Source organism: Zalophus californianus, chromosome 13 (genome assembly GCF_009762305.2).
Source record: "Zalophus californianus isolate mZalCal1 chromosome 13, mZalCal1.pri.v2, whole genome shotgun sequence".
Lineage (NCBI taxonomy): Eukaryota > Metazoa > Chordata > Mammalia > Carnivora > Otariidae > Zalophus > Zalophus californianus.
The window spans coordinates 94,248,532-94,272,314 of NC_045607.1; the positions used below are offsets into that span (position 1 = coordinate 94,248,532).

At 50.4% G+C, this 23,783-nt stretch overlaps 1 protein-coding gene across 2 annotated transcripts in view; it reads right to left on the reverse strand.

The window, feature by feature from the left end:
* Positions 1–3,346: 3,346 nt before the first annotated feature.
* FAM120A (family with sequence similarity 120A) overlaps positions 3,347–23,783 on the reverse strand; it is a 92,568-nt gene continuing 72,131 nt past the window's right edge. Inside the window, exons 12-18 of one of the 2 annotated variants that reach the window (XM_027614884.1) lie at positions 21,755–21,869; positions 16,644–16,853; positions 14,976–15,159; positions 14,303–14,440; positions 11,943–12,084; positions 11,388–11,484; positions 3,347–5,239 (exon numbers count right to left, since the gene is read on the reverse strand). In XM_027614884.1, coding sequence (XP_027470685.1) covers positions 4,928–5,239; positions 11,388–11,484; positions 11,943–12,084; positions 14,303–14,440; positions 14,976–15,159; positions 16,644–16,853; positions 21,755–21,869 — 1,198 coding nt within the window. In that variant the 3' untranslated portion in view covers positions 3,347–4,927. The remainder of the gene's footprint in view (positions 5,240–11,387; positions 11,485–11,942; positions 12,085–14,302; positions 14,441–14,975; positions 15,160–16,643; positions 16,854–21,754; positions 21,870–23,783) is intronic. The other variant, XM_027614885.1, reaches the window with a different exon arrangement.

Below are 23,783 nucleotides of genomic sequence, written 5' to 3' on the forward strand. Positions count from 1 at the left end.
CTGGGAGGCTTTTGATTACTGATTCAGTCTCTGTAATAGCTGCAGGTCTGTGAGATGTCCTGTTTCTTCATAATTCAGCTTTGGTGGGTTGTGTGTGTCGAAGAGTTTGCCCTTTCCATCCAGGCTGTCCATTGTGTCAGTGAGCAACAAGTGCAGGTCTTATGGCTGTGAACCAGGCAGACACGTCCCTCTGCTGCGGAGCTCATGTGCCAGAGCAGATGACAGACAATTAATAACAGTCTGGGGGGTGGGAGAAGTCAGAAAGGAGGTACTAGTTCAGGGTCGGAGGTGTGCTTTTGTAACATAGGAAGCCATCTGGTGAATGCCAAGAGAGTTCTAAGAGCAGGCCCTTGGGAGACCTGGACCAAACCGATCTGATCCAGAACCCACTGAAATGAACAGTGACCCATGGGGGACTTTGGAAACCTTCTGGGTTTTCCTGATACGTATGAGAGTGCCCTTCTTCTCTAGCATCTCTAGGATGGCCCTGTGATGTTTGGAAGCAGTGCGTTTGTAGACAAAAGCCCCTCAGCCCAGTGACATATAATTTACCATCCAAAAGGGCGCTGTTCGTAAAACACCAGAACAGGGCAAACGGGCTACTCTGGGAAAACCAGCCCTAGGTGACACATAACCCACACTTGGGTCAGTCAGGTCTGAAGAGCTGGATCTGCACAAATGCCAGGAGTGGACGTGGCGTGATGAGCCTGGGTAGGTGTGCTGCAGTGCTGCCAGGCTTGCTTCATGAGCTGCTGGTGTCTGCTGGGCACAGTGGGCCACGGCCATCCCAGGCACCGCCCTGAAGCGGCTAGCACTCTGCCTGGGTAATTTCCACCCAGTCCCCAGGTTGTCCCTCCTGGAGTCCCCAAGATATCACCTGCACAGTCCAGCGCACAGCACAGGCTGAAGTGCCTGGTGCAGAGCCTGCTTTGGCCCATGGGCAGGTCCATGGGGCCCCTGGCTGTGCTAGGGAAGCTGATGAGGAGAGGAGCGGAGGCCCAGCCAGCAGCAGCCAGGGGCCCTTGTGGCGAGGGCAAAGCAACCTCTGCAAGGCTCACTCCACCAAGTGGGGAGTAAGGAGCAAAGGGGAAAGGGCAGTAAATCAGGCATTGTCCAAAGAATTCACGGCAGAATAAGGTCGCAGGAGAAGAGAGCCGCTCCTGAGGGGACCACATTGGGAGAGAGCTGGGGTCCTCGTGCCCGCCCACAGAGGGTGCTGAGAGGGCCCCTGTCCGGAGCCAGGAGGAGACAGATGGCAAGGAGGGCTGTCTGCAATTCCCTTTGTACTTGCAGGCGCTAACACGGGTGAGGGCACAAATGGTGAATTTGTTCTTAAAATGTTTGCCCTGGCCTGGGTTTTTAGATTCAAAAAAGCCAGGATATTAACAATCTGTTGACTGGAACATGGACAAACTGAGGGCACATTAAGGTACAAAGGAAATGTCACCCTCACAGACAACTGAAGCAATGCAGGTGAAAACCAGAAACCCACTTTCCTGTCCCACTGGCCAAGAGCGGGGCAGGTCAGTGCTGAGGACCAAGACACCCTTCCTTCCTTGTCCCTCCCCTTGGCCTTCCTTCCGGGGAGAAGCTAATTCCCTGGCGGGGTGTGTGCGCCCACCTGGAGACTGCTCCTCATATCCCAAGTGCCAGCAGCACCCAAGAACCCTGTGCGGTGGCTTCTCCCCTCATCAGTGGGTTCTCTCTATCCACTGATACCTGCCCTGGACCTGAGCCCGACCTTGCTCTGCAGACCACCCCTGTCCCCAGCCCCAGCGGCCCTCCCTGCCACACGCCTGTGACCCTGGGTTATGTTCCTTGTGTTCTTATCTGATACAGCCTCATGTACACACATCTATACTGTACCCCAAAACAGAAGTGCCATGAAGGGGTGGCCCCTGCCGCTGAGTCTGGAACACTTGTACAGCCACTGTGTGGGGCCTGGGTCACAGCAGAATGCAGTGGTGGGAAGACACTGCGCTGGTACTGGGTGCAGTGCTGGGCACAGTGGTGCTGGGTATGGTGCTGGGCACAGTGCTGGGCTCGGTGGTGCTAGGTGCTAGGCGCAGTGGTGCTGGGCGCAGTGGTGCTGGGCGCAGTGGTACTAGGTGCAGTGCGGGGCGCAGTGTTAGGCTGGGTGGTGCTGGGCGCAGTGGTGCTAGGTGCAGTGCGGGGCACGGTGCTGGGCTCGGTGGTGCTAGGTGCTAGGCTCAGTGGTGCTGGGCGCAGTGGTGCTAGGTGCAGTGCGGGGCACGGTGCTGGGCGCAGTGTGCTTATCTGATGCAGCCCCACATACACACAGCTCTCCTGGGCGCGCAGACCCCTCACCAAGCGTGCGTGGGGGCTGGAGTCCGGGGAAGTTCCTGCAGACGTCTGTGGGCTGCGCAGGACAGATGCAGGTGCGCCAGGAGGCGCATCACGAGTGATTTCTGTTCCTTTCTGTCTAGCGGCACTCTGAAGTTACTATAATAAACGTGTTACTTTTCAAACAAGCAAACAAGATCAACAAAAGCTCTTTTTTACAAAGGAAAACAAGAAACGGTCAGCACGAGTGTCTGGCTTGCCCCGGAGCAGCGGCCGGGCCCGGGCCTCTGCGCCCTCCCAGGCCGCGCTCACCCACACCGGCGCGGGCGCCCGCGGTGACGCTCAGCCCGGCCGGCCGCGGAACGGGCACCGTGCGCGCGCAGCCCCCGTGCGGCCGGGGAGGACGGCTCCCCGCCCCGACCTCAGCCCGGAAGCGCTCACGGCCCCGCCCCACGCCGTCCCGCGCACAGGCCGGAAGAGCTCACGGCCCCGCCCCGCCCCGCGCACAGGCCGGAAGAGCTCACGGCCCCGCCCCGCCCCGAGCACAGGCCGGAAGAGCTCGCGGTCCCGCCCCGAGCACAGGCCGGAAGCGCCCACGGTCCCGCCTCCAGCACAGGCCGGAAGTGCTCACGGCCCTCCGCCCCGTGCCATCCAGAGCACAAGCCGGAAATGCTCGCGGCCCGGCCCGCTCACAGGCCGGAAGCGGCTCAGGCCCCGCCCCCGTGCACGGGCCGGAAGCGCGCCCGTCGTCTGCGAATCCCGGGTGCTGTGGCCGGTTTCCTCCAGAGCCCCGCGGCACGCTTGTCCGCAGCGCTGCCGGCTGAGCGACCGTGGAAACGCCACAGTGGTGGGGGGCAGGGCCGGCGGGGGAGCCCCGATGATGGCTGATGTGGGCATTAGCAGCAGCGCTCAGCGCGCTCTGCTTGGTCTCCGAGCCTGCGGTCCGAGGACCGGCCCGGGGTGTGTGTGTCGTCGGCGGGGCTCGGGCCCCCACCCTGCGCGCCCCCGCCGCGGTCCCGGCCGAATCGGAAGCCACGCCGTGTTTATACTAAAAGAATAAAGATTTTTATTAAGCATTGTAAGTTGCATTCAATAGCCTTCGGTACAGCACGCCACAACCCACCTACAATCAGTCAGACCCAACAGCAGTTCATTCTTGCACAATCCATGAGTTAGGGCAGAACTCCCTTCAACTTACAGTAAGATCCTACTCAGGTCTCGCGGGCAGGGATTGGGGAATTACATCTCATTTCTGATCACTAATGTGTGATGAAGAGCATCAGGAGAATTATATGAAAACGAATAAGTGATTCTGATTTCAAAGTACATTGTTTGGAAACAGTAACAAAAACATCAAAATGATATAAGTATACCTGCTTCTACTAAATTCTTGATGGGAAAGTTCTCAAGAACAAGCAATTTGTTTCCTGCTACAGAAGGGGGGGTTGTTTTTTTTGTTTTTTTTTTTTTAAAGATCAAAGGGATTTTTTTTTTGTTTTTCACAGAATTTCATATTTTGCTAATATGAAGGCATAAAACAGCAACAAAGAACAATAATGCATACAGCAGTGAATACACCAGGGTAATGTTGATATTTGAAACAGCTAGATAATTTTTGGGGGGTTTTTAGAATAAATGCAACAGAGGTCAATAATCACAAAATTTTAAGGTTAGAGCAAGATCAGTCAATGACTAAACAGAGTTAACATCTTTTATAGGACTATTACTGATTATTAGCATTTTGTTTTGCAAATGGGCACATACTGGTAAGAATGGAAGGACAATAACATGCATAATATTAACTACACACTTTAAAAATTATGAACCATGCAGAAGGTTAGCTCAAGTAGTAGCACTAATGGTCTACGTCCGATCAAAACCACATAGTTCATTGATCACAGATGCATGGTATTAAGTCACGAAGTTTCAGAACACATTGTGTTGATTTTGAAAGGTCATTTGCATCTTCTATGATTTCAACTTTATCTCCATTTAACTTGCTTGTAAAGTAAGTATGATGTACTGCATATTTAAAATCAGAACGGCAATATTACTCTATAATTTTTTGTTTTGATAGTTGCACTTTTTTTTAACACAAAAGAACCACATCAACAGTGATGAGATTTAAGAAAGAAAAACCGTGGTGTGCCTTATTTCTTTCATAATCATAAAATCAAAGCCTTAGACAAAGCTTTCTTGTGAACAGTAATGCAAAATCAAAGATAATGGCATACATATGGTGCCAAATGCTAAAAATGATATTTTAAGCTATATATACTTAAAGACTGCCAAAATTTGTTTTCTTTATAGTTCAAGAAACACAACTATAGGCTTTTGTCATAACCAGTTTAAACTTTGTGTGTACTTCATTTTAAGTGTGGGAGTCAAATGCTCTTCATTTTCTTTCTCTCTTTTTGTTTTATTGTAGCATTTTGACTACAACTGGTTAAAACTAAAAATGTGTTGTTTAAATCTCTGATATCAAAGAGGGATCCGAATTTCCAAAGTCCTCATTTTTCTCTTACGGAAAGGAAAAAATGTACATAACTGTAGGCTCTCTTTCTCTCCAGATATTCCTGAATCCTACCCTTCCAGCATCCTTCACCCTCTATAAAAAATAAGTTTACTCTTCTTTCTTTAAGACAGCAGCCTCCAGAGCATCAGCTCTGCGGCAAGCACTGTCTGTACTTAGTGCATTTAAGTGAGGATTTGTATTGCACGTCTTAGAGTCATTGTTCAAGGCACTTTCCGAGTGGCTGGGGGCCCTGGCGTCGCCTGCGCTCCCGTTCATCTGGGCAGCAGGCTTCTCCTCAGCCACCGCTCCGTTTTCAGCCAGGGACCCATCTGAAGACACGGCGGACGACTTGGATTCCCCGGATCTTGACTTCAGTTCTTTGGCCACTTCTTCCGCAGAAGCAGCGTAAGGAGGCTTGCCCTGGTCAGAATCAAGGACAACAAGCAATAAAGCAGCTTTGATAAACAGTGGGAGAGAAGGAAGGCCTACCAAGGCCTGATACTGCTTGCTCCAGATTCAACAGTGGAATGCACAGCACGGGTGTGCTCTTCACGGTGCGTGCTCTCTGCCCTTTATACTCTGGGGGCTGGACAGCCCTACTCCTTATACCCCCTGTGCACCTGCGCACTCTCTCCACTCTCCTCCCCATACACTCCAGTCTGTGTTCTCCACAGTCTGTGCACACAGTCCATACACTGTGTAGATTTATAGTCTGTATGCTCTATGTACCCTAGCACCCGCAGAGTGTCTGCTCTATACACCTACGTACTCTGGTCTGTACCTCACGTGGTCTGCGTGCTCTGCACACTCTCTACAGTCTGTATTGTCTACACTCCATACTCTCTCTGGTCTGTGGCCTCTACAGTCTACACTCTAATGCACTCTGTCTTGTTTCTGACTGACCCGCCACTGGCAGAAGCTTGTCTCAGCAGGTTCGTCCTGGGACCCCTTCCCTCCACTTCTCTGTAGTTGATATCCTGGCCATGCAGGAGAGCCCCACTTGAACTCTACCTAATCCTTCTGGATAGTACCAGTTCTACCTTAACACCGCCCCTCAATAAATCCTCTCTGAAATTTCAGACTACGACTCCCCCAAATGTTCACCAACTAACACGTCCGCCTGTCACAGTCTGTGGGAGGCCCATTTCTACTGGCAAATGGAGGCAAACCTAAGTCCTCTCTGGACAACTCAACAAGAAATAAGTGTAAGCAGATAATCGCCACATATGTTTGTGACTTATCTCTTCTGAACGGGTCTCTCTGCTCCTCTTAACAGATTTAAAAGTAATTCTGGAAAAATATGAACTTTTAGAGTGATTCAGCTCATGTCCTGAAAGACAAGGAAGACAGCTCGAGATCGTCCAGGTGCTTACATCTTTTACCGTGGGTTTCTCAGCCTGGCACCGTGACCTTTTGGACCTGATCATTCTGCCATGGGCTGTCTTGTGTGCTACAGAGTGGTGGGCATCGCTGGCCTCCGCCCATTAGAAGGCAGAAGCGCTTGCAGGCTGAGCTGTGGTGATCAACAGTGTCCCCCAAAAAAGCCAATGGCCCTTAGGGGGCGACATCACTAGGGCTGAGAACTACTGTCAGAGGCAGACACACTGCCGAAGAAAACCTTAACGGTCTTTGCCTTCAGATGGTCGTTTTTCAGTGAAGAATCTGAGACCCAGAACCCGAAAGCCGCCTACAGATCTCCCAGCTCTGCATTCCTTCCCTTTCAACCCCAGACGGCAGTGTGTCTGGTCTCCAGTCTTCCCTACTCTGAAAACCAGGGTGTCTGCCTGGTTGAAAATAAAGGCCCTCCCTGCTCAGCCAAGTGGGGCTGGAGGTGCCCGTCGCCCTTGCCTCTGGCACGCCCTCTCGCATGCTGGCAGTTCCTGGGTTGGTACCCCTCTGGGCTCCATTCCCACAGGTCTTCTCATTTTAGTGTTCAATCCCAGAGTTCAGAAATATGAATGTGAGCTTTTCCACAAGTCAATACTACTGTCGTTTTGTTGGAACCTTGAGAAAGATAATTAATACAAAAAGGTAAGAGGGCAAAGCGGGGGAAAAAGGTAACATCAAAGATTTCCAACCTCGGAGCCCTCACTCTCTGAGGGAAAAACCCACTTGCCACTAAACGTGCAGCAGGGTCGTCAGGGCCAGCGGCAGGGGCCAGCTGACTGGGGACTCCCCACAGTCACTGTCTGGAGACCATGGGGGCAGGTACAGATGATGCCAGTGGAGGGAGCAGGAATGCCGACTGCACCCGTTCAGAAACAGGCGTGCCCTCTTTCTACAGCCAAGTCTTCCCATAAGCCTTGGCCACTACGAGCCCCGCCCCCGAAGGGCACCCCAAGCACGGGCAGCACTGCTTCCTCCGCCCCCAACACTTGACCCTCCCAGGCGGCTGCAACACCAACAAGACAGACGGACCACAGACGCTCTGCAGGCCAGCTGCCCTTCGTTATCTGTGCTTCTCAAGGGGCAAGAACACTAATGTCACCTAAAAACGAGCAACAGGAAGCATTGAGGTGGAGCCGCTAGAGCGCAACATAAGAAAACCAAGGAAGAAACCGCACCCCTGCGGGCCACCGTGCCTTGGCTCCAGCACCTAGAGGAGCAGCACAGAGCAGACCAAGAAAGCCCGGAGGGGAGGTCCAAAACAGAAACAAAGACGGCGCCAGAAACAAAGACCCAACTAGGGAAACACAACAGCAAGTGAACGTCGTAATACATGAAGATGGCAAAAAGGAAGAAAAGCTTAAAATCGGAAATGTAAATCAAACCACAATGAGATACCCAGCCGGACAGCTAAACTCAAGTATGGACAGTAAGTGGCGCTGCCAAGGGCACGGAGAAACCCAGACCCTCCTGCACGGCTAGCGGGAAGGGAAAACCATGCAGCCGCCGCAGAGAGTCTGGCCATTCCTCAAGTGCATGAATGCAGAATGCCCACAGGACCCAGGAATCACCCCCAGAGGAATGAGACGTGTGTCCGCGCAAACACCTGAAGGCAAAGCCTGTAGTGAACAATACTCTAGTGTGTATATGAAAGCTGCTGAGAGAGATACCAAAAGTTCTCATCACAAGAAAATACATTTTTGTAACTATTTGAGGTGATGCAGGCTGACTAGACTTACTGTGGTGATCACTCTGCAATACACGCAAGTGTCAAATGGTGATGCTGTACACCTGGGGCTAATACAATGCTATATGCTGCTGACATCTCAATAAAGCTGGGAACCCGAACCTATACCTAGATGCTCACAGCAGCCTTACTCGTAACAGCCAAAAAAGTGAAAACAGCCTACGTGTCCATCAGCTGATAAATGGATACACAAAATGTGCCCCATCCCCACGGTGGAGCGTCACGTAGCGACAAAGGGAGTGACGTGCTGGTGCGTGCCACAATGGAGCACTTACATGACACGCAAACAGAGCACAGCCACGGAAAGCAGATTCGTGGCTGTCAGGGGCTGGGAGATGGCTGCTCCTGAGTAAGGGCTTTCTTCTTGGGGAGATGAATGTTCGGGAAGTAGCAGGGTCACTGCATGACGGTAAGAACAGACTGCACTGTCGACCTGAAGCAGGTAAGCTCTATCTCAAAAGAAGACCCCAAGGGAGTGGAGAACATGCCAAACACTGACAACAGACACAGGACAAGCTCAACAGGAGTGCCAGAGATGAAAACCAAGAAGGAAGAACAACAGAAATGAAAAACCAGTAATCCAAAAAAACTTTCTGATGTAAGACAAGATCTGAAACGCGTTTAGAAGGAGCACGTTGTGTGCTGAGAGCACCAACGCAGAATGACCAGCAGCGGGGAGCATCACTAAACCTTGGCAGAGAAACAAACAATTTGGGCGTTTGGGCCAAAACCACAAACGACTTCCAAGGGAAAGACAATTCTTTTATTATTAGTCTTTGACGTAAAGCTTTATGACAGAAGAAAATGACAGAATGTGCATGAGACACCTGAAGGGGAGGTAAGAACCACCACTTTTGATTGTTAGGAAAGCAAAGTGCTTTCAAACGTCCCCTCGTTTCCATTGGGCCCTCCCTGTGAAGTGTGCTGAGGAGAGCCTCGAGGGACAGCGCTGGCGGACAGACACACTTCCACAGAAGCTGGGCAAACGGGGCCGCAGTGGGGTAGCAGGTCAAGACTGTGTGCTGGGACAACGCGGTTGGTAACAGCACAACTACCATCAGAGACGTGAGCGCTGGGGGACTGAGCCACTGTGCGTGCGGCTGGGACAAAGCCAACGACAAGTCCGGGGGCACTCTACCTTAATCACGCCCGGGTTTTCTCAGGGTGGAAGGAAAGACACATAGATACCAACAGTAAAGTTTAGGTCAAATTTCCAAAGTCTTAAATTTGAATCAGAAGAGTCCACATAAACTCTTGAGGTATTTCACTGAAGAAAAGCAGCGGCATACACACGCGCGCGCCTGTGTGCGCGTGGTACACCGGAGTGCACGGCGGCGTGGGCGTATCTGCGGGCATGATACATGCAAGTACACGTACTTCCTGTAGCTCTGTTCACAGGAAAAGTCCAGAAACAGTGATTCGGTGTGAGGAAAGGAAGAGATTCAACAGAAGTCCTGTAAAAGTAAAAGCCCTTGGTTTAAATTATACACATCAGTGTGAATTCATGAGGATTGTATCCTAAAAATATACAATAAAAAGCACGCATGTCATGTGTGTGTTTCTGCACGAAGAAACGGGGCTGTGTGTCCAGGTGTGTGCACACAGAGCACGAGGAACAGTGACTGACCCCATGGCATTGGGGTCCATGGGCACCCTGACTGTGGTCTTGTAATGCCATTTCCCACTAAAGAGCCCAAGGAACTAAGAGAAATGTGGTGGTTCTGCTGGGCCAGGCAATACCCGCAAAGGAAGCTGCCGCAGACCAGACGCCACACAAGGGCCCACGGCCAGGGTGGGCAAGGTGTCTGTCCTGCAAGGGTTGTCATACTCAGGTACCAAATAGGAGGCAAGGGCAAGAAGCTCTTTATAAAAATAGCCCAAAAATAACAAAAAAAGAAATGATGGAACCAGAATGTCTTCCTTTTGCAGTTTCCAGTGACTGAATGGATCCGGTCAGTGGCACATCAGTACAGTAGGTCCTGCATGCAAACACGTGTGCCCGACAGAAGCACGCAGGTCCAACTCAGCCTTGGCACTGGGACAGACCCACTACCAGGATGCAAGAAAGAGGTCAGGTCACAGGGGCCACCCCCTCAGCACACACCCGGCCAGACGCAGGAAGTCTGTGGGTGACACACTGCGTTGTCTGTCCTCCAACAGAGTGAAGGAAACAAGCAGGGAGGGAGGGAAGCCGGCGGATTCAGGGACTCTGAAGAACATGAGCACCCCACAGAGACAAGGAAGAAGCTACGCCACACAGCTGTCTTGTGTGGCTTTGGTGTCTGTGTTTTATATCAAAGGCCCCATAGCCAGTAGGGCCGACAGGAGCACACGGGCTGTCTGTACAGGACAGGCTCTGGGTTGGAGCACAGCAAGGGCAGCTTCCCCTCCCTCTCATCAACCTAATGCAGAGGCTGAGTGCCTTCCACTCAGAGGGGTGTTTCTGAAAGCAGAGGAAGGTCGGGGTGGGGCTGGGGGGCCAAAGTGAGCAGAGCCCACCCCCACCCGGGGGATGCTGCACTGCAGACTGGGCCCTGCTTCTAGGGAGGGGGCTGCCTTTGTATCTGACTCGCTAGATTTCATCAAAACAGAAGTTTCTGGGGTGCCTGGTGGCTCAGTTGGTTGAGTGTCTGACTCTTGGTTTCGTCTCAGGTGATGATCTCATGGGTCCTGAGATCGAGCCCCACATCAGGCTCTATGCTCAGCAGGGAGTCTGCTTGAGATTCTCTCTCCCTCTGCCCCTCCCCCCAACTCACTCTCTCTAAAATAAAAATCTTAAAACAAACAAACAAAACAGAAGTTTTTAAGATGCTGGGATCAGCTGGTAAAGGCAGGCATTTTAGTTTCTCTTGGCCAATTAAATTTCCGTGCGTGGGTTATTAGTATGTGAGTCACAGGAGTCCTGAGGTTTGCACATGTAGCACGGACAGAAATGCACACTTTGATTAAATGTCGTAACTTGAGAAGTACACTGGCATTTCTAAAAGATCCTTCTCAAGGGGAAACTCATCAGGATCCAGGTTCTAAAGTGGTAACAGCCAAAGCGGGACGAAAACTCCAGCTCTTTTCACGGAGACGTGTACATAACTCTGTCCCCTCACAAGCTAGTCAAGATGGTCCAGGAGAAGAAAAAGATTTCAGCTTTCTTCTTAAACCCTAACTGCTATTTACCTAAATAACGTTTTATAACATAAACAGCACTGACAGCCCTGGAACATTCCCCATGCAGCTGTGACCAGGAGACCATACTCTTCGGCACCGATGACAACACCAGCCCCACTGGGCTGAGGAGTCACACCTCGCGCCACCACTGTGTTAGATGAACACTCGACAGCTACAGAAACCCCAGCACTCCCCATCTAGACCCAGGCACTGAAGGACTAGCCCGCAAGACTGGGCCCTCGGAGTGCGCCACTGCCCCGAGTTGTGGATTACCTGAATCACACCCTGGTTTTTATAGCCTCTGCCATAGTACCGTCCACCTCTTCCAAACGTTCTGATCACCGGGGTGGAAATCACTCCCCTTGGACGCCTGAATGGATAAAAGATGACAGAAGCACACAGGCTTGAATCTGCTGAGACAGCTAAGACGTTTAAAATGATATCCATCTAGGGGCACCTGGGTGGCTCAGTCATTAAAATGATGTCCATCTCATGCAGCAGACTTGTGTCACACCACAGATTTATCCTAACATTCCAAGAAATCAATCTTATTGTTTTGGTCCATATCCAGTAATATTCAATTGGAAAAACAATACACTTCAAAAATGTTACTTTTTTTGAATACTGAAAAACAGTTAACTGAATGTGTTGATAATTATTTAATAATGGTTAAAATAACTACATAATACTATATATCATGGAATCCTTTGTAACCACAAACAGTGACATCAAAGAATCTATCTAATGATATAAAAATGTTCCTAGTGAAGTCACAATTGAAAGAAGAGGCTGTTTTCTTATTAATACAAACACATTTTCAGAACTTACCCTCTTGCTGGTCCTCCAACAGAAACTACCTGTAGGGGGAAAGGCCCACGGCCCCCACGGCCCCGTCTGCTCCCAGCCCAGTGGCCAACCACGGTGCCAGCTATTTCTAGCTTCCCTCCCTGAGAAGGTATTGGCTGGATTCCTGCAGAAAAAAATAGAACAAATCTTGACAATCACAGAATTAAAAATAGCAAAAACAAGCAAGCAATTTCTTTTCAATTGTGGTTTACATTTCATATAAAGCCCCCTTCCCTTCTTTTGTGAAGACTTCTTATTTATTACGTAAAGTATCTCTGTACACATCATTTGATTTTAATGGTTTTAACTGTTGTTAAAAAGACACCTGAGAGTAAGCAAACGTGTTGGCTATTCACAGAACTCACGGCAACTGACAAGTTACAAATACAAACTATGCAAGGCTTTTAGACTGAAATAGGTTCAATAAAGTGTTGCCACTGGGTGCTCAGGCACCACCTCCACCACCAAGGTGGACACCTGCAAACTCAGAATGTTTTCTCTTCTGGTAACTGCTTCCAAGTTTCCTGCCTTCACCAAACATTACAGAAGTTAACCAGTAAATGTGGCTCTTATTTCTCATTGTATTGTTAAATTAGAATTCCTTCACGTGGGGTCACAAACATCCACTGTATTCATTAACTTCTATTAGCTATGTATAGCCTGCATTTTCTAAGGTTTTCTGACTAAACTAAGAAAATTCTCAAATAATTAACTGATAGCAAAACTTCTGATAAAAACCAAACAGAACAGAACCTCAAGCTTATTTCCTGGCAGATGGAATGGATTCTAATATATTCTCCATCACCCAGGTTTTCAACATGACAGTTAGCTGCCAGACAGCACTGCCCACAAGCCTTACATTCCTAATAGCCACACTGAAAAAATACAAAAACAGATGAAATAGGTTTCGATAATGTTTTATTTGACCCAATATATCCCAAATAGTATTATTTCAAGTGTAATCAATATAAAAACTACTAATTAGATATTTTGTATTCTTTTTTCTATGTTAGGTCTAAAATTGGATGTGTATATTGTGTTTAGGGCCCAGCTCAGCTTGGATGAGCCCAGGTCAAGTGCTCAAGAGCCACAGTGGCCGACCGTTACTCCACTAGACAATGTAGAGCTGAGCTCCAGACACAATTTGGGGGAAGTTATGAAAGAGGTTCCTCTTGCCATTTCAGCCCAAGAAACAACTACTTTTTTTTTTTTTAAGATTTTATTTATTTGAGAGAGAGCGAATGAGAGACAGAGAGCATGAGAGGGAGGAGGGTCAGAGGGAGAAGCAGACTCCCCACTGAGCAGGGAGACCGAGGCGGGGCTCAATCCCGGGACTCCAGGATCATGACCTGAGCCGAAGGCAGTCGCTTAACCAACTGAGCCACCCAGGCGCCCCTCAAGAAACTACTTCTGACCCCATAGTGTCCACATTCACCACCCTACCCAGAGTTGTATCCCAACTGCACACTGATGTGAGTGTCCAGACAAGGGGTGCAAGGAGCTGAAGCCAATGGTGAAGCAGAGAGCACGAGTCACTGCACGTTGCATGGCGTGGACAGGAAGAAAAGCACTGGTGGGAGGCAGGAGAGGGGCATGCGGGGCCGGTGAGAGGGAGAAATGGCCCCAGAGCCCTGTCGGGGGAGAGGGGGCGCTGCACTGGCCTGCGAGTCTTTACTGCTCCAGAAGAGCTCTCCCTCCAGCCCCAAGAAGCTGAGCTGGGAAAATATTCCTGGGCAGGAGAGGAAGACTTGCCTATCCTAAAGTTACTCAAAAATGTATCTGAAGAGTCCTGTAATGTGGATGGGATGGCCGGGTCTAACTCTGCATTCCCAAAATACAGGACATGTGACAAAGCTACGAGTCACAAGCTCTAATTACAGCAAAATCACAAGATATTATTTCAAAACTAAATGTTGACTTTTTTCTCTCCTGTAAGACTAACACATACAAGAAGAGAAGCAAAGGGAATTTAAAATAAACTCATTTATATATGTGGTATTAGAACTTTCTTTTAAAATGTTTCCTATGAAACAGTCTGTGGCAAGTTTTTGTGCCAGGAGTTCTGCTACGGCCTCAGAACCTTCTACACCAGCTTGTCCTCTCTCGCCGGGGGAGCAGCCTACCAACAGGCACCATCAGGCAGCCTGTCCCAGCAGAGGAGGCGACGCTGGGGCCAGGCGCAAAGGGCCATGTGGACACCCGATGGCCCCGCTGCAAGGCAGAGACCTGGGGGCAGACGGGGCTGGAGCGGGCCTAGCGGAAAGGATGCAGTGCTGGGCCAGGACAGCAGAGGGGGGCCAGGCGGGGCAGCGAAGCTCTAGGAGAAGGCATGGCATAATTACCACCCTGCGACTTGCTAGTCCTGCTGCTGTCACCGCCGGAGAAGGCTCCGCAGTGTCCCGCTGCCGTTGCCACTCGGAAGGCACGGTAAGCGCCTGTTGCTACAGTCTCCCCATAGGGGCCTCCAAAGCCACAGACTCCTGTGGGACCCAGGTGGAGAGAGACGGAGAAGCCATGAGGAGCAGGATCGGGGGGAGCCGCCGGTGGACTTCTGGGCAGAGTGACCCCGTCTCCTTCAGCTGCTGCTCCCACACCATCAGCTGCCAGGAAGGGGGTCTCCCAGCCCCCCTTACCAGCACTGGAATAACTCTGAACTATCAACCACGGGCGCTCAGCCACTAGCTGGGGGGGAGGGGGGAGGTGGGTCGGGGAGGGTGGCCTTGGCGGAGAGGACTCCTCTGGCCCCCAGACGTGAGCCAACCAACCCTAACACCTAGTCTCTGCAGCAGTGTTGTATTTCCCTCTCTCCCTTCCTCATCACGGCTTCGGGAGTTGAGTCTGCGCTGGTCTCTCCTGAAAAGCTGGTGCTGCAAATTTCATCATAAGCCTGACGATTAATTACAAGTTCCCAGCACAGCAAGACACGGACCACCATAGGGCTACACGTGGTGCACGTGGCACGTGCGCTTGTCCCCCCACACCACCAGTCCCTCCCAAAAGCGCCTGCACACTCACCTGCAAAGCCCCGCCCTCGGCCCTGAGCCGGGGGGACGGGCCCGAAGTGCCGGGGGTACACGGAGGCAGGGTAGAAAGGCAGCGCCGCGGGCGGCGGGAAGGGAAGTGGGTGGCTCTGCCGGGAGAGGTTCAGCCCTTCCAGGATGCTCTGCCGCATCTTTTCCACCTTGGCAGCTTGCTCAGCCTGCAAGTCAAGTGCCGGCACGTGAAAACGTGGCTCACAAGGCTTCACTTGAATTGGAACGGACAGGACAAAGTGAGACATGCCAACTGCCAGGACACATCTGCATACTTCCCACAAGTCACGGTCTGCATAGCCACACTTCGTACGGAAGGCAAGCAAGACTGAAAACGCAATGAACAGACCCCTCTTGCTCCCATGACCTCGAACCCAGACAAACATCAACTTAAACCCCGGCTTTCTTGGCTTATTTCCAGGCAAAAACCATTTACTACAGGAGTTCTTAATTGAAAGTGTTGTTTTGGTTCTGGAAACCAGCGGCTGAGTCCAGACAGGTCACACTGCAGCGCAGACAATGCTCACTGACTGAGCGCTCAGCCCGGCGTGTGCTGCGCGTGACACAGAGGGCACCGAGGCACAGTGACCGCACTGGGGTGGGACAGGAAGCTGCCCAAGGGGGGGTCACATCACAGAGGGTAACATCACCTGCACAGACGTGCCCAACACTGCTCGTGTGCGTCAAATTCATCGTGAAAAAACACCCACGACATTCACCTGGAGTGTCTTTTGTTAATAAATACATAAAGACATACAGCAACACCAATTCTTAATCCAAGGCTCTGAAAACCCGCGCACTCCATAAATCTGTCTTTAGACTGAGCCTGACTTGGGAGCCACAGTGGCTCGGGAAGAATACGTAGTTAGAAGCCTGAAGCAAATGTGAGCCTCTTTCATGCAACGGGACAAGATCGCCTGACAACCGACTTCAACTTATGCTTAAACCAGGATTTCACACAAGCAGGGTCCCTCCTTACCCACGTCTGTGGATTCCCCTATTGCTGAAATGTATCTGTAACCCCGAATCAGTGCTCGTGACCGTCTTGTGGCGATCCGAAGACCGTGCAGAGCGGGGTGAGGTGGGAGGTGCCACCAGGGCTCTGCCATCCTGTTTCAGATTTTATACCGTCTACTTAGTGCCACGTTTCTGTTTCTGTGGGTGATTCTGCTGTTTGAAATGGGCCTGAGCATCATGCTGCGTGCTGGCTTGTGTCCCTAAGTGCCAGGCTGTGGGATGTGCCTTGTGGAGAAAGCGCGTGTGTCACGTGCACTTTGTTCAGGCTGTTACAGTGCTGCCGGCCGTGAGGACAATGTGAGTGCACAATATATGTCCATCGAGATGTCTGGCAACAGAAACACACATAAACAAGGCAGCGTCTGGAATTGCTGACAGAGATGTGGCCAGAGGCCAGCAGAAACCCAGCTCCGTATGACCCCCAGGAGCAAGGTTTAGTATCTGGTGACTTAGTGCTCAGGTGGGTGCAGCATGCCGCCTGTACACCCAGAGATCGGCACCCGCGGCCTGCACGGACACTTACGCACACGTGGGGCTGGCCCGGGCTCATTAGCCAGCGCACGTTCCTGCATCCCGGTCTGAGGCGGCCACAGCCACTCCTCCCTGCCCCCCACCGATGTTCCCCGCAACTGACCTGACCATCACAGAGGTCGATGAGTGGGGTCTTTTCCCGGCTTGCTTTGAGGAGTTTGGACTGGAAGAGCTTCCCATCAAAATACATCCAAGGGCAGCAGTGCTCCCAGGGCACCGGCTGGCCACATGCGTCATTCGCAAACAGGGCCATGTCCACACCACTCATGAAGAGAGCTGATAGCTGAATGCCTCGGGGGTCGAGGTTCTCAATCTTTAAACGGAAAAGAGTGATTTCCATGGAGTAAGAGCACAACAGGACCTGTTTCTCACAGCGTCTGACTATAGCTCTCCACAGTTAACGTGGACACCCCTCCACCAAATGCCCCCTAAGCACACCTGCTATTGCCTCACAGTGACCCTAGGGCTGGCCTATCTGAGCACAGGCTTTTTACGTTACTTAACGGATTTACATTTAAGACACTGCTTTATAAACATACTGCTTATTTCAATGTGGAACTGTAAAGCGTTGCACAAGCGCACAGGGAGACTGCGCTGTGGCTGACACCACACAGTAACAGACTACCAGGAGTCTCCTTAGCGCTCAGGAAGTCCACAACTCACGCATGAAAACAAGTCACACTGCAGATCCTACATGCTGCCAACGTAGGAACAGAAAGATTATAACAAGGAACATTCTAGTAAGATTCTGCATTTTTCAAGTCATATTAAAAAAGTACTCAGTATAATTTCATTCTAAAATCTGTACTTCATGTTTATATCATTTTATATGTTAATGTTTTAGATAGCAACTCATTAATGAGACTGTCAAATGTTTCAGGAGAAATGGATAGCTTATAAATGGAGAACACAACAACAAAAACACTGTGTCTGGACCATGCAGACTATCTCTCCTGGCCGCCCCCCTCCCCTCCCCCGCCGCTGGTGCTGCCGCCCTATCTGCTCGCACCTGGTGCGCTGCGCAAGGAACACTGACAGATACAGTCAACTCTTGATCGTCTATGAAGGACCTGATTTGTGGATTATCCAGAACCGAGCTCTCACTGCCTAGCTTCTGTCTCCTTGCCCTGCATGCTTACTTTCTAAGGTGATGGTGTCCCAAGAATGCCTTCTTTACGGGGCACCCACTAAGCAATGCAGGTGCCCTGGCTTTTCATTAAAAAGGAAAAAGGTCATGCCCGTGCCAGATAATGATGAATTTATGAGCATCTGCCATTTCGTGCACAGTGCCAACATCCCCACAATCAGCTAACTCTGTTTTTTGGATTTTTCCAAACCTGGAAAAGCCTGTCCATGCCCACAGCCTAGCCCGCCGGCCCCTGCTTTGGGAGCGGCTTCTCTGGAGCCTCCAGCCTCACTGGGAGGGATACCGTGCTCGGCTGAGGGCAGGCAGGGCTGCATGATGGGACTGGGTGCATTTTTATATTTATGAGCAGAAAACACAGAAAAGGAGGAACAAAATGGAGAAAGAATTCACTTGAAGTGGAAATGTCCCTTCTCCTCTGAGAGTCTCGAAGCAGAAAGAGGGAGCGTTTCCTCCTGGAAAGCTGACCCTGGGCATGTGGCCTTGCAGCAGGCGGGCCACGGGGAAGCCAGGGGTGGCGAGTGTTGTCCCAAAGCCCAGCAGTGCCTTCTGGGGAAGCTGCTGCCAGCGCCTGGCCCCCGGTGGTGGCCACGTGCACACACCACCCCTCATGTGGAGGACGGAGCGGGTGGGCAGATGTCTCCCGGGGAGCTGACGGGAGGTGTGGGGAGTCGGCCTCACCCACACACACATCTACTTATTCTAAACAGACTCACCATCAGTGAAGGAACCGTTTGCATGGGTTTCAAAAATGATTATCGAATCATGTAGTTTTACTAACAACAACTACCATAATTTCACAGAAAAAATTCTCAAAATAAATGCTGTTTAAATAATGTAAATAAAATCTCAACTGCCGTGCAGATCTTGCCTCGTCCAGTTTTCTAAATTACTTCACATAGTGTTTTATATTTCTTTCCCTCCATGCTAATTATACAAATAACGCTCCGTAACACCTACAGGGGCCATGACACGTACATATCGGGTACCGCTGTGCGCATTTTCATGTACATTATCCCGTTTACGTCTCGGCCACCGTGCGACACACACACCTCTCCTAGCACTCCACTTCACGGAGTGGGACACGGAGTCACAGAGCGTTCAGGGCCCTAACACCGGTCACTGGCAGCACTGGAGTCTGATCCCCTGGTCGCGGGTGTGGCTGCGATAGCCGCATCCCAGCCTCACTCTTACACCCAGGAAGAGAAAATCGTCAGCAGTGTCCAAAGTTCCTCAACTAGAGAAAGTGACACAATTCTGACTTTACAGGAAATACAAATACGGAATTCAACCTCTGCCTAATTAGCTCAAGAACCAAGTGCCAGTGAGGCTGCCCCACCCAGCAGCTCCGCGCCGGGCCGCAGACCCATCCTCCGACCGGCCGTGTTCACCTGCACGCACCCTGACTCTTGCAGGCACCACAGGGGCCTGACCCAGTCGCAGAGCCCCTCTTCCTCCATCTTTCACGTTCTGCACTGAGTAGGTGAGACTGTTACAAGAGTCTAAAGCAATTATAAGGACATCAAGAGCAGGGGAGAGAGAAACTGGATAAATATTGAGCCTGTACAAAAGTCCTTCTCCCGACCCTTTCCCCACCTTCCTCAAGGCACAGGGTCCGCACTGATTTACCTTCACCACTACCTTCATGCGGGTAGCCTAAGAGAAGCACCTAAAAAATACAGAAGGGAAAACAAGGGCCGTTGATCCCTGCAGACCACGTCTGCGAGGAGCCACGCTGGACACGCAGCTGTTCACAGTCACAGTGGGCAGACTGAGCGCCCACAGACAAGATGGCACTCTTACAAAGTCATTCTAAATTAATGCTTTCAACATCTTTCCCCACCAAACCTCCCATCAGAAAAGCCAACGAGAGGCCAAAGTCAGAACTGGGTCTTTTACTTTTCTTCTCCTCTTTATTCTAAAAAGCATAGAATGGACAAAAATGGGAGAACAAAAATAGGGTCTGGGCAATCCACAAACTGGACAGAGGCCCCTAAGACAACCACCAAAATCAAGAGTTGACTATATCCCAAACAGTGAAATGGCATTTCATGGAAAAGCATCATCCTTGCTTTCGATATATAAAAAATTTTAATGGTTAAATGAAAAAGCAATTTAAAAATTAACTTTTCTATCACTGAATTTTAGGACTCTCAGCTTTGCCTAGGGATTTCTACAGCATTTAAATAATGATTATTTCTATCAATTCTCAATCTGAGAGCTGAGAGAATCCTCAATCTTAAAAAAACAAAACAAAACAAAAAAAACTACCTTTCCCCCCAGTGAATACTATTTCCCCCTTCTAGCTCTACGGAATCTGGGCTGCTTGGGAGTGAAGTGCCAGCAGTGCAGGCCGTCCTTGAAGGGAAGGTGGACCTCCAGACCAGCAAGAGCCGAAGGGACAGTGGCAGGCCTCAAGTCACTGCACATAAAATAGGTCTTTCTAAACACAGCTCTAGAAACACCTGGCTTCAGATGAAGGATCAGGAGAAAACCATGAAAGCACTAAGACCTCAAAAGAACCAAAATGAAAGCTTAGAGTGTGGCTGTCTTTCAAAAGTTATACCTATGTGTTGATCCAAAATGAAAAGGATATGGGAGAGAAGATGAACTTTGAGGAAAAGCAACTTGATGGTGAGTAAGGCTTGGTGGGCATACCTGATACCTGGCGGTCTGATTTTCAGAACTGGGATGTCAATACTGATGTAATAATCTAAATAAGAGAAACAGGAAGTAGAGGTAGAGGGATGGCACCACACGCTAGTCAAAGTATTCACAACACCCCTGAGCACAGGCTGGGGACGAAGACAGAGCTGATGGCACCACCAGCCGGGGGCACGCAAGCGAGAGCCTGCGCTGAGGGCCAGCCTTTTGGGGACACCCAGCCAAATATTCTAGAACGAAAACTTAAATTCAAAAACATTACAAATGAAAATAATTTCTGTCTAACAAACAGAAAAGCTTTATCTGCAAAGTAAAGAATATAATTTGGGGTGGGTTCTAAGTTTTGCTGTCTTATTTATTAGCTTATGTCAAAGTCATCAGAAGCCTAGGGCGACCACGTGTGACCCAGGGCTCTGCACAGTTGAGGGCCACTCAACACCAAATTACTGAATTTAACTAAATAATTCAGGGGAACCAGACATTGATTGGGCCCCAACTGTGGAATACTGAGTATAAAGTGAGCCTCAAACACCCCTGCAGGGAAAGAATGCCTTCATAAAGAATAACTAAAAGATCAAAAAGTGAAGGCAATTTGTCAAAAGAGATTATCTGATTACAAATCAAGTATTAAAAAACAAAAACAAAACCAAAAAAAAACTATGTCAAAGGAAAAAAAACAAAACCCCTGTACATTAAAAAGAAAAAGCAGATCCACTGATTTCACTAACTCTGGAAAGTCTTAAACTTTCTAAAGTTTAGTACAGACATTACAGAAAGCGAGTATGGCTGTGCGAACACAGCGACTGACCCAAGTGCACTGAAAAGATAAGCACCCCAAAAACTAGGGGGCCACTTGGAGAAAATTAATGTTGCGAAAACAATAAAGAACAAAAGGAGTTACTGGAAGGAAAACTTAAAAGGAATATGATGTTAAATGCTAAGCAAAAGGGGCATAGGGATGATGGCGTAACACTGTTCTTCAAGTGGCTTTTTAAAGGGGTTTACAATTGAGGAGGGCCAAGACTATTTTTTAGAGAAAACGAATGCTGTTATTAGGAACAAAAGAACGAAATGAGAAAAGAATCCTGGCCAGATGTGAGAAAATCCTGAAGACCAAGCCCTCCCTGGGGTTCGGGGTCCCCACCTGAAACAAAAGCAAGTTTACTTCCTGATGTGAAAATAAGAGTAAACGCCCCCTGGTAACGAGGGAAAACCTCTATCGGACAGAAGTAGACTTGACCGTTTCCATCACCGGGAAGGATACTGCCTTTGCCCTGAAGGCTCCCAAGTCCGCAGCTCGGTTTTCTAGTCTAGCGCTCTGAGCGGCTCTGCCCGGTGAGGTCAGCCCTCATCACAGAACTCCGAAGCAACGCTTCCCAACACAAGGAATGAGGCTTGTCCATTACCTTGAGCTCCTGCAGCTGGTCAGGCTCATAGAGTTTGGGGGACAGCGCCTGAGCCAGGAAGGCGTCCAGCTCCTGGCGACGCAGGATCCGTGCTCCAGGCCACTGCACCATATACCTACAGGTGGACAGAGAGGGTCTGGTGTCAGGATGGAGCGGTCACCAGTCACACGCACAACCTGGCATCCAGGTTCTAAGGACAGTCAGATGACATGCGCTGGGTGGGGGGGAGGGACTACCGAGAGTTCTCCCCCAGTTGTCTTTATGTGCACTGCATGACACCAGCTACAAACGCGTGTCTCATCACCTGGGCTCAACACAATGTTTGCTTTCAGAGTGATTAAAATAGCACACCACATTTGCACATGCTGCAAAGTGGCTGCTCAGTGATTTCTGGTACAACTTCACTCTGGTAAGGTATTCAAACCCTGAAAATACATTGTAAGCACCAATTTACATGATTTATTTCGATTGAAGACCGGATACCTGGAAGGCAGACTCTAGGTCCAAATAAAAAAGACGCAGCTTCAGATGAAGAGCGAGTGTTGTGTGAGACACATGCACAGAAGAGGCTCCCGCACCGCAGGAGAGCACCAGGGGAGGGGACAGGGAGGGGCCCAAGGGACCAGAATGGACACCACGGCCTCCAGACCAGCACCCACAACCCCTGGACATGCTGACCTCCCACGGGCAGCTCTGGTGTGAGCAGCTGGAGGTGAAATCGACTTTTATTTGTTTTAAGATTTTTAAATTTTTATTTGACAGAGACAGCACGAGTAGAGCGGCAGGCAGAGGGAGAGGGAGAAGCAGACTCCTCCCCGAGCAGGAAGCCCGATGTGGGGCTCGTTCCCAGGACCCTGGGATCATGACCTGAGCCGAAGGCAGACGCTTAACCGACTGAGCCACCCAGGCGCCCATGAAATCGACTTTTAAATCTGAAACATCCATCTGTGCCATCTGCCTGGGAACCGCCAGGCGTCCATGGTCTTCCTCCTTACTCACCTCGCCACAAGCCCTGCCTCCATGACAACCCCAGCCCCAGCCTGAGGTTCCCCGAGAGCCCGAGGGCCCCAGCCCTGCACTCGGCAAACCTGAAGGACGACCCAGTCAAGTTGCCGCTGATTGCTAAAAATAACCTGGGGTGACAGACCCCTCTGTTGACCTCTGACGGGCAGCTCAAAAAGAGCAGAGAGAGCTTGACATGCCTCACAAAGCTCCTTCCAGTCCTGTCTGCTGAGGAAGTTCTCTCAGAGCTTAAAATCTAAGTCAACAAAAGCAGGAACAAGGTGGTGTGGAGCCCTATTTTGGTAATAATCAATACTCATCCACGGGAATGTGCGCGAACAGGCAACAAAGGAGGTTCCGTCCAGCAGATGAGAAGTATTTTCAATAAAAACCGGTACCAGGCACTGGTCTACACGGGCACATACCACCTCCAAGCCCCGCGGCCCCAGCAACCCCAGGGCAGGGGCCACCCCACCCCACCTTAGAGATGGGGACACGGTGGCAGAGCTTACGTGCTTTGCAGGAACATTACGTGGTGCGAGGAGGAAATTTCAAGGCAAACAAACAGTAGACACTGCATCTGTATGGTATTTAGATTTAGCTGGATGTATTTAACAGAGATATAAGTTTCACTTCGTTGAACTGTCGATGTCCGCAGGGACAAACACTGCACCCCTGCAGGGCTGTGGGTGCCGCACGCCTGTGGGACAACGGTCTGCGTCAGGGCTCGATGCAAGACAGCGAGCGTGCACAAAGGCCCGCACTCAGACAACAGTGGCCGTGGGAAACACTGCTCCGCGTACAAACTCCACCTGCGCATCTGGCTGCTCTTATATGCTGATGAAATGCGCAGAACATGAGATCTGCTATCGCGAGCACACGCACACGGACAGCGCTGGCCTAAGACCCACTCAGTGTTGTGCGCCCACGAGACACAAACACCTCCCCCAGCACCCCTCCCCCTATTCCTTTTAAAATGATGAATGAGAAAAAAGGCCGTCTTGGGGACAGACTGGTTTTGTTGGCA